The sequence below is a fragment of the Lactuca saligna genome, chromosome 3 (assembly GCF_052625555.1).
Source record: "Lactuca saligna cultivar CGN05327 chromosome 3, ASM5262555v1, whole genome shotgun sequence".
Classification (NCBI taxonomy): Eukaryota; Viridiplantae; Streptophyta; class Magnoliopsida; order Asterales; family Asteraceae; genus Lactuca; species Lactuca saligna.
The window spans coordinates 80484717-80496250 of NC_136419.1; the positions used below are offsets into that span (position 1 = coordinate 80484717).

At 34.2% G+C, this 11534-nt stretch overlaps 1 protein-coding gene across 1 annotated transcript; it reads left to right on the plus strand.

The window, feature by feature from the left end:
* The first annotated feature begins 656 nt into the window (after window positions 1-656).
* On the plus strand, window positions 657-3936 carry CYP735A2 (cytochrome P450, family 735, subfamily A, polypeptide 2). The gene is made up of 5 exons (XM_078985467.1): window positions 657-988; window positions 1377-1603; window positions 1715-1956; window positions 2043-2424; window positions 3273-3936. The coding sequence occupies exons 1-5, from the start codon at window positions 712-714 to the stop codon at window positions 3693-3695; spliced, it is 1551 nt and encodes a 516-aa protein (XP_078841593.1). The 5' UTR covers window positions 657-711; the 3' UTR covers window positions 3696-3936.
* The last annotated feature ends 7598 nt before the right edge of the window (window positions 3937-11534 follow it).

The window sequence follows — 11534 nt, forward strand, 5'->3', positions numbered from 1 at the left end:
TGATATTAAGTTTAGGTTATTTTTGGTGAATTAATTAGAAAACTAGCTACTATTTGAAAATTGATGATAGGTGAAAAACTAACTAATAATTAAAGAACTAATTATTATTTGAAAAACTACATGATAAAAAAAAATAATATTTTGTAAAAACTAACAGATAAGGTAGTTGAATATATAAAATGACAATACGATAATTATAAAATTTTATTTTTATAATTAATTAATGGTATAATTGGAAAGTATTAAAAAGCTTCTCCAAAGATAATCTAAATATCTTTTAAAAAATGTAGCTTATAATCAAGTTTTTAAGCATGTTTTTGTATTCTAAACATAACAACTTAAAAAATAAACTAACTTTTCACTAAGATGTGGTCCATAAAGAGAGTAAAATTTTAAAAATTTGAAATTAAAATACATCATTAATAAAATTGATTTCCAATGACATTTTTTAAAGTAGATATATAAAAACAAAATTTTCTAATTACCACTGAAAAAATATAAGTGCCGATTTAGAAACGAATTTAATAGTCATTAAAAGTCAAATGTTGACTTCTTTTAGAGTGATTCGAGTATATTTTATTTGTTCTCATGAGTGGTCATCACTATAAATTGCGTTCCTTGGATCCAAATATTTATTCTCAAACTTCCTTCTCTCTTTATCTCTCTCTGTCTCTCTCTCAAAAAATATTTTTTTTCAAATTGATTATCTCAATGGGTGTGGTTTTATGGGCACCTTTACTTGTATTTCTTTATCTCTTCTTGAAGATTGCTTATGAAACTCTTACTTGTTATTTGCTAACACCCATACGCATCAAGAACATCATGGCTCGGCAAGGAGTCCATGGCCCCAAACCCCGGTTCCTGATCGGTAACCTCATAGATGTTGCCTCCCTCGTCTCCAAATCCACCTCTTTTGACATGCCCTCCATTGATCACGACATTGTCCCTCGCCTCTTACCTCATCTCGTCCTCTGGTCCAAAATATACGGTACCTTTTCTCATATATATTGGATTCCAAACACCATTAAAGTGTCTCAAATCCTTTGATTTGAGTTAAACAGAAACGAAAACACAAGTTTTGTTTCTTCTCACACTTGCGTTACGAGTCTAGAACTATCTTAAATTCTTGCTCAAAAATGTAACGAAAATATATTCATTTTCTATGACGGATTTCAATTTTGTATTCATGACTTGCATGTAATGCAATAAAAGCGTTTCAAACACTTGATCTGGATATATCAAGAAACGGAGGTGATGAAAAGATATTGTATTTAACAACATAACGTCTAGGAAAATTAAATCTTCTTACGGATTTTAATGTTGTTACTTATATATCATAAAGTATTTAATAAAAGAAGTTAATTTACATATCGCAGGAAAAAGATTCATATATTGGAATGGTACGGAACCGCGGATGTGCTTGACGGAAACTGATCTTATCAAAGAGCTTTTAGTAAAGCACAGCACTAGTTCCGGGAAATCATGGCTTCAACAACAAGGCTGTAAACATTTTATTGGCCGTGGACTTTTAATGGCCAACGGCGATGATTGGCACCACCAACGTCACATCGTCGCACCCGCATTTATGAGAGATAAACTCAAGGTATACATACATATATTCATTGATATATATATATATATCTACGTACCACCTTCTATTACTTTACATTAAAACTTAAACTAAAGTAGACTTATTAAAGACTCTTTTATTTAGAGTTATGCGGGTTACATGGTGGAATGCACTAAGGAGATGATTCGATCAATGGAGAAAGAAGTATCGATGGGACGTGAGGAGTTTGAGATTGGAGAGTACATGGCTCAACTCACAGCAGATATCATTTCACGAACTGAATTCGATAGTAGTTACGAGAAAGGGAAACAGATATTTCATTTGTTAACGGTTTTACAACAACTTTGTGCTCAAGCTAGCCGACACTTATGTCTTCCGGGAAGCCGGTATAAATCTTTTTTCCTCAAAAAAACGATGCAACATGGTGTCCTATGTTTCTTCAAACTTTAATATCTTTTTTTTGTATGTATAGTTTTCTTCCGAGCAAATACAATAGGGAGATTAAGTCGTTAAAGATGGAAGTGGAGCGATTGTTGATGGAGATAATACAAAGTCGGACGGATTGTGTGGAGATTGGTCGGAGTAGCTCGTATGGGAATGATTTACTTGGGATGTTGCTTAATGAAATGCAGAAGAAAAGAGGGGAGAATGGATTCAGTTTGAATTTGCAAGTGATAATGGATGAATGCAAGACGTTCTTCTTTGCAGGACATGAAACGACTGCGCTATTACTCACATGGACGATCATGTTATTAGCTAGCAATCCATCGTGGCAAGATAAGGTTCGAGAGGAGGTTCGACTTGTGTGCAATGGTGGTTCACCTTCGGTTGAAAATCTATCGAAGCTCTCTTTGGTATGTGAGAAATTTAATTTATGAATTGTCTATAAACAAATCAACAAAATAGTTCGTATTGATCAAATTGTACATTAAAACATATATTTTTGATGGTTTTCACGTCCAAAATATTAATAGTTTTGGTGAAGTAAGCATCGCTAACAAATATATTAATCGACTCGTTTCTTAAAAATAGGATATATAATTGTAGTTTGACTGGTTAAAACGATTAGTTAATTCGTTCATGTATAAAATATTAAAACGTATGGTGATGTGACGTAAATGAGATGGCTTTTATAAAATATACTAAAATAATAATGGTAATAATAACAATGATACTGAAGTAGATCTTTTAGTGTATTTTAAACAATTAAATCCAATTTGATTTTTTAGGAAAATAAATTGTTAGTGGAAGTGCCTTGCTTTAAAGTGGGTGAAGTAGAGATACTTAAAACAATCCTAAATGATTTTATTTGTTTTATTTAATTTAATATTATTAAAAAAAACAAGTTGACTTTAAATTAATAATTAAATGCGTTGAAATTTTTTCACTGAAAACTATTATGATTTAAATAGACTCGAGATTCTCATGCATGGTTGTCTGGTTATAAATGGGTTTCCATTTTCATTTTAATTTTTTAAAAAAAAACGAAATAATTAAAACTAAATTATTATTTTTTTCTTGAACGGATACTAAATTCTAATGGGTTTGGAAACTAAGCTTAACTCTATTCAAGAAAAAGAAACTTGTTCTTAATTTATTCAAACAAACGCTATTAGATGTGAAAACAATAACTTTTGTTTAGTCGTCTCTAATATCTAAGTTTTGATCGATTAATATAATATTTGTTTTGAAATTGATGCAGTTAAACATGGTGATCAACGAATCTTTGAGATTGTATCCTCCTGCGTCCGTGTTGCCGAGGATGGCGTTTGAGGATATAAAACTAGGCGACCTCCTCATTCCAAAAGGGTTGTCGATATGGATCCCAGTGCTAGCCATACACCATAGTGAAGATATATGGGGTAAAGATGTAAATGAATTCAACCCTAATCGGTTTGCCTCAAGGTCCTTCTCTCAAGCACGACATTTTATGCCGTTTGCTGCTGGCCCACGTAATTGTGTAGGACAATCTTTTGCATTGATGGAGGCGAAGATAATTTTGGCTATGTTAATATCAAAGTTCAAATTTACGATATCCGATAGTTATAGACATGCACCAGTAATAGTGCTAACTATAAAACCTAAATATGGGGTTCAAGTGTGTTTGAAGCCCTTAGAGGAATGAGAGAGACGTTTTAAGATTGCAAATCGAGAATGATCAATTTTGACTCTTTAGTGTTGGGTTTTAAAGATATTTATGCTTTTTTATTTGTCTTTAGTTAAACTTTTTTAAGGGAGTGGAGAAGAAAGAAAAAAAAGAGAGATAAAGATGGAATGATGATTGTAATGATCAATTACACAAGATATGTTAATATAATGTGAAAGAAAAAAAGACAAGATTTTGGCTTTTTATGTGGTTGTTGTCATTAGCAGTCTTAATTTATATAATCCCATAGAAAATGTTGGAATTAGGAGTAAGGATATTTCAGAAAACTTACAATATTTCTAGCATGTTTCTTTGATTCGCTAACAGAAAAAAGAATAGGCATAAATGAAGATGGCATGTATTTGTGTGTCATAAATCCATATGTTTGTTATAATTTTGAATTGTTTTTTTAACACATGACACATATTTTCAATGTCGTGACTTTATGGCTTTATATATATATATATATATATATATATATATATATATATATATTCCAATCGTAATATATTCAAATTAAGGTACACTTATAATCCAAAAATAAAATAATATACATAAAATAACAAATTACACAATATATATATATATATATATATATATATATATATATATATATATATATATATATTCCAATCGTAATATATTCAAATTAAGGTACACTTATAATCCAAAAATAAAATAATATACATAAAATAACAAATTACACAATATATATATATATATATATATATATATATATATATATATATATATATATATATATATATATATATATATATATATATATATATTATGTCAAATACAAAGTAACATTTCAAATTTATTGAAAATATTGTTTTCAAGTAAAAGTTAAATCATACATTCAATATCTCATTTCAATCTTCCTTATGTTGTTCCATGTCAATATCTTTAGCGCAAATAGAACTATTTTCATAAGGTTTTAACCCTGTAGGTTAAGAAAATAATTTGTTTCTATCTATACTCATATCTTCAACATCATTATTCTCATCATGGACATGATCGTCATTTTATTAATTTTGTTTCTAAACCTATATTAAGAAGAGGTGCTTGATTACAATCTATGGACTTGTGAAAAGTCAATTATAAATTGTTACAAATAATCAAAGAACTACTATTATAGCATCTTATTTTCTTCTTTTTTGATTTTTTTTTCCTTTTACATGATTATACTTAGAATTATCTACCTAGTTAAAGTAATTTAATTTCATTCAAATAAAAAATAATTTTTAGTGTTGTAGATTTTTCAAAGTAAATAACATTCTAAGAACAAAACCAAAAGTATAATGTTGTTTGTAACACCTGTTTTCCTGGATAAATCGATTTAGGATTTCAAGGAGTTAAAATGTTGGATTTTGGAAGAAAAAGAGCCTCACGACGTGAGACATAGAGGCTCACTCTGACACCCCGATAATTTTTATCTTGTAAAGTTAATCCAACAAACCAAAAGTCAGACTTGATTCTATTGCCTTCTAGCATTGTAAATGGCCATTATAATGAATTCTAAATGTATTACACTTAAGGATTGAGTGTTAGGATGTATTAGCTGGAGATCAGAAGGCTACACCCGATACAGAAAACCCAACACATGAGGTTCACACTTATATCATCCCCAAAAACTCTTATATCATCCCCAAAAAGGTTAGTAACACATATATCCTTGTTAATGCTTAGCAACCACTTTGTTCTAGCTTTGATTCATCACTCTTAAACACCATCTTCAAGATCTTCAAGATCTTGAAGGGTTTACGGTCGTAAACCCTTCATAAGGGCCATAAAGCCTTCAAAGGATCTTGGACCGTGAACCCCTTTTGGCCATGAACCCCTCATGGTGTGGCCGTGAAACTCCCCTAAATCGATCACATGTGATTGTAACATTTCATTTCAAGTGTCTCCTAGTCCCAAAGATTGTTTCCTTGCATATTAGTTGTTTTAAACACTAATTACATGCCTATATATGCCATTATATGTCATTTAGGACACGTTTGTGTCTCGGGAATTCATTCGTGGAACTTCTCATCCTTACATGAATCTTCAATTGAATCACCCACATAAGGTGAGTTCATACCCCTTTAATTAATCTTTTAAATGTTTTCAAATGCTTTTGAGGATGGGAATACAAGTTTGACACAATGATAATTGTGTTAATGTTACATGTGATAATCATCACATTAAAGAGATTTCTCATGCTTTTATAAGTGATCAAATCAATTCAAAAACGCTTTTATAAAAATGTAAGTTTATTGTTTATAAAAACTCTATTTTCAAAGTACATGCATAACTCAGTAGATAATCGAGTCTTTTCTACAAATCAGGGACAGTTCAAAGCAAACATATTAGTAAATTATAAAGGGTATAGCTTAGGGGTTTAGAACACACTATAACAAGAACAAAAAGGAACATATACAATTACGTATACATTTACAAAAATAAACGTATAAAATTACATATACATTTATAAAAGGAACATATACATTTTCAAAAAAAGAACATATACATTTACATATACATTTACAAAAGGAACGTATACATCTTAACTAGAACAAGATAACAATAATGTGAGATACTACTTCATGGCATAGAAATACACTTGCTGTGTCACGTTTTTGTAACCATAGTCTCTTCGAGGGAGAGCGGGCATTGTGTGTATAGATCTATATGGGAGAGACACTCCCACACACCGACTGTTAGCTACAATACCACCCAGCAACGCTAAAGGGTTACAAAATGTCACATCGTTTTGATGCCGGATGATCGTCATGTTTACAAAAGTCAATCAACATGGTAACAACATTATCACATTTTGCCTTAATTTAACTAATTGGTTTTAAGGTAGTTAGTGCTACAATAGTAATTTTATACAAATATTACTACACACTTTCATTTTCCCATTACATTCTTATAGTGATATTCTCACATAAAAGGTAATGTAAATTATTTTCTGGTAAAGATAGTCTTAAACTCGAGAAAACTTACAATAATACAAAAGACAAACAGAACAGTCGAGTCTTAGTACATACAGTTAGTAGGGAGCCCTTAATGCTAACTTTATGATTACTCGGTAGATACATCAGTGATATATATATTAATCGGGTCCGGTAGACAGTAGAATGTGTGCTTTCTGCTTCATTCCCTATTCCTTATTTGGTTGTGGACTTAGAGCAGATTCACCTAGTCTACTATTTATTCGACCTTAGATGTGTATATATATATATATATATATATATATATATATATATATATATATATTCCGTATACACCAAGAAATCATAAGGAGTACAAGGTAAGGGTCGGGTCATAGTATACAAATTCAAATACACCGTTTTCTAGTACAAAAAGATACCTTTAAGATAGAACATTTAGTAGGCTAAACTAGGAGCTTACCAATAAAAGGTTTAATTCATTTTATTAAATCAGTATAACTTCAAGGACCTTTTTGGTTAATTCTATAATACCTTAGTTTATACATCAGGGTTATATATAATTAATATCCGATAGACAATTGAATGTGTGTTGTCCGCCTTACTTTCTTTTCTTGTTTGGTTGTGGGCTTAGGGAAGATTCATCCATTTAACTATCCGTTCGATATTAGATTATATATAGCTAGTATAAGCTAAGTGATTATAGAAGGAACTATTGTGGTTACCATTTTACTAAAGGAAATATATGATTTTCTTAAAGAATGTTTTCATCAAAAATAAAGAACTATCATAGTTAACTCCGTAAGTACCAAATGAATACATCAGGGCTATCTAACAGTGATGATCTAACAAACAATGGGATGTGTGACTTCCGCCTCATTCCATGTTCCTTGTTTGGTTATGGGCTTAGGGCATATTCACACAATCGATTGTCTATTTACTCTAAATTGTATATAACTTGTATCCATTTAGTACTCATAGAAGGAATTGTAGAGTCATTTTACTTATCATTCATCACATCATAAAATATAGGATGTTCTGGAGGAACATGCGAACTTTTCTAAAAAGAACTTACAACATACTTTTCATCACTTAAATCCTTATGAACTCACCAGCTTAAATGCTGATCTACTCTTTTAAAATGACTTGTATTCTCAGGAAACTAGTAGACAGGTACCCTCTCTAGGATTTAGACGATGGAGTATATTAGCTTCATGTCTTGTTTTGTTATTTACTTTTGGAGTCAATCTTTTGTGAATCACATACGTTGTAAACACTTTAATATTAATGCAATGGTAGTTTGTTACTTTGATTACTATAATGCATGTGTTGTGATACTAAACATGACGTGCTCCACCCCCAAACGTTTCCGCCATTCTAGTTTGGGGGTGTGACAAATTCGTATCAGAGCATTGTTTATAGTGAGCTAAGTATATCAACCTATAAAATATATACCACTATAAATACAATGGGGCCGAAGTGCTCTGACTAAAAGAATATTTAAAAATATAACAACATCTTATAAAAGTATACATACATGCTTATACACATAAACATACTAAAAAAATTATCGCAAGAAGAACAGAACATATGTAATTAAAGGTTGGACACTATAGTCAAACCTGGACAGTTAGGTAATTATATCTGGGATCAATATAGCCTGATCAACTATATTTATTTGAGATATGACCGACATGTTTTTGGGAGTAATGTGGTGTTGCAATAGCCTTAAAACTTACCTAACTCTACTCAAGGGAATTCAATATCAGAGCATAAAGTTAAAATACTATAGGAGTATTTTATGATACTATAAGACAACAATAAGTTTAAAACATACCAAGTTCATTACATTAAAATACTATAGGAGTATTTTAGGCACTATATAAATAACTTATGTGATAATTTAAAAGATCCTTTTGGTATGTCTATAATTCCGGAGTGTATACTCCAAAGGTTTTATATAATTGAGATTTTATAGACTTAGAATTTGTGGTCTATGCTCTACTTCCTGTTCCTTGTTTGGTTGTGGTTTTAGATTAGGATCACTTATTGGAAGGTCTATTTAATCTTAAAATTGTATACAACTTGTATATATTGCGCAATTATAGGAGGACCTGATAAGGATCACCCCATAATGTTTCATTTAATCCCATAGACTCTTTAGACATTTCCATTCTCATGCGACAACCCGGATATATATAACCACCCCATCACAGCAATCAGCAAAGGAGTCAAGGAGGAACAAAAAGACATTTAAGAAGAGTTTTCCAAGGAGGATTCAGCCGAAGAAACTAAAACGTTCTATGTGTCACACTAATAAATAATAACCTTATTTGATTTTTAGCGATCTAGTGAATACACTACCTCACACTATGTGTTAGAATTATTCCTTTTCATGCAACCAGTAAAGGATATTAAATTCACAAAACACATTTGAGGATAGCCGCTTCCAATTCATAAAGTTTATTTTATATAGAATCCCTTTATGAATTGTTTCTAGAACCCTACGAAAGTCAGAACAAGACACATTCAGAACTAGGATAAATTAGTCTTTCAACTTTCGACTTATAATGTAACAACCGAAAAATCCAACCAATTTAAATTTTTTAAAACCAATCCACTTTAATAACACTATTACAAAAGGTTTTCAATACATTATTCATCAGAGTATTCCCAGGTTCATTTTATAAACATAAACGCGAGGAACGGTACGATCACGCCTTTGCCTTGCCACTGCTCCCTGAAGAACCTGAAAAACATTAAACCACAACTGTAAGCCCGAAAGCTTAGTGAGATATCCCCAAAATACCAACCTCATATACCATACACATATCGCACTATCTCATAACGAATCACAGAACAGCCATGCATAACGGGTCTACTGTGGGACAGGTCCGCCTTGACAGGCCTTCAGTCCACCTGGTCCACCCTCTGAGTCCAATCAAGTACCTCGAGTCTACAGTGTGGTTGGTCCGCCCGCACTGGGCCTTCAACTCACTTGGTCCACTCTCTGAGTCTACAGTATGACTGGTCCGTCGGCATCGGGCCTTCAGTCGGCCTGGTCCACTCTCCGAGCCTCGGCACGTCTGGTCCGCCCGCGTGGGGCCTACAGCATATACGGACCGCTCGCTGGGCCTTCGGAACAACCGGTCCGCCCTGGGTATCTTGGCCTACAGCACAAAGCAGGACCGCCTCACCCATCTCCAGTCCAAACAACCATGTACACATAAACATATAATCATATAACAGTTCACATTCAAACGAGCCGATCTAGCAGATCACATAGCATAACATACTTTAAGCAGGATACCGACCTAACAGGTCATTAGCATAGCATCTCCCTATCTCTCAGGATACCGATCTCAATCAGGTCTCTAACATATACCGTCCTAACTCTCAGGATGCAAGCATATCACAACAACAAAAATACCAACAACTACCCGGATCTCAATCCGATAAGGGTCGGCCTTAGTGCCTTAGACCCTATTGATATAGTGAGGATAACTCACCTCGAAATTGCCGGCTGAAAGGATAAGATCTCGCTGCTCCAACTCTGACACGAACTCCTCCACTGAACACCAAAACATTCAATTCAATAAATACCCTTAATTACCAAAATACCCCTGGAAGACAACTGGTCAACCTTGGACAAAGTCAAAGTCAACCCCCGACTGACCCTACTCGCCGAGTCAACCCGATGACTCGCCGAGTCCCCTAGCTCAGAACTTCCCTCAATCCGCGACCCAACTCGCCGAGTCACCCCGAGACTCGCCGAGTCCAACAACTCTGAGTCCACTCGCACCCAACTTACCGAGTCATCCCTTGACTCACCGATTCACGACTCAACTAGAAAATATTAGGACTCTTCGACAAGACTCGCCGAGTCCAAGAACAGACTCGCCGAGTCTAAGGCTATCTTCAACCTACTCGCCGAGTTGTTCTTCCAACTCGCCGAGTTCCAGGCCATCTTCAAGCAACTCGTCGAGTCCACCCATGTGACTCGCCCGAGTATCACCGGTCTGAATCAATTCAGAAGCACTCCAGGCCATGCAATTGATCCAAAACATAGATATAACCTCCTACAATCCATCCATCACGTAAAGTGGCAAACTTTACGTGAATCCAAAGAGATCTAGGCCTTATTCACCTTAGAACTAAGGTTTGGGACATGATAGCTCCCTAAACAACACAAGAACAGGGGCTTTAATGCTCTTAAGACCTTCTCCACTCCAGATCTGAGGTAGCAACCTCAGATCTATCCTTCAAACTCAAGATGTCACATAACTAAGCTTCCCACACAACCCAAAAATGAGAATCTAAGAGAACACAGCCCAAGAATGAAATATTACCTCCAAAGAATGCCCCAACAGCAATGGAACTCGAATCCAAGCAAAGCCCTTTGATCCAACCCTCTTTTCCTTCAAGATTTCTTCAACAAACACCTCTCCAAGCTCCAATTTGCTCAACAATGGGGTTCCTCCACGAAATTAGGGTTTCTGGGACTCAAGGGGGATCAAGGTGGCTATGGAGGAAACATAATGATCTTTATATAGGGCTCCTTCCCCGGATTTAGGGTTTTCTTCACCCAGCACCTACTCGCCGAGTCCATCTTTGGACTCGTCGAGTAGGTCACTTGACACGCGACCAAAGTCGCGACTCTACTCGCCGAGTCCATCCATGGACTCGCCGAGTCGCCCTTCAAGATTTACACTTTTAGCCCTTCAACTTTACTCTTGCTATTCCGGAATGTTACAATTCTCCCCCACTTATATTAGGCGTCGTCCTCAAAGCTTACTGCAACTCAACTCCAAAATACTCCCACGACGCGCCACCTGGCTTTAACCGGACCAGGTTCCTCAAGGCATACCCAACGAAACTC

Coding starts and splice junctions, on each gene's coding strand:
- CYP735A2 (XM_078985467.1), top strand. CDS start 712: ATGGGTGTGGTTTTATGGGCACCTTTACTTGTATTTCTTTATCTCTTC. Junction 989..1,376: donor CCTCTGGTCCAAAATATACG/GTACCTTTTCTC, acceptor TACATATCGCAG/GAAAAAGATTCATATATTGG. Junction 1,957..2,042: donor TTATGTCTTCCGGGAAGCCG/GTATAAATCTTT, acceptor TTGTATGTATAG/TTTTCTTCCGAGCAAATACA.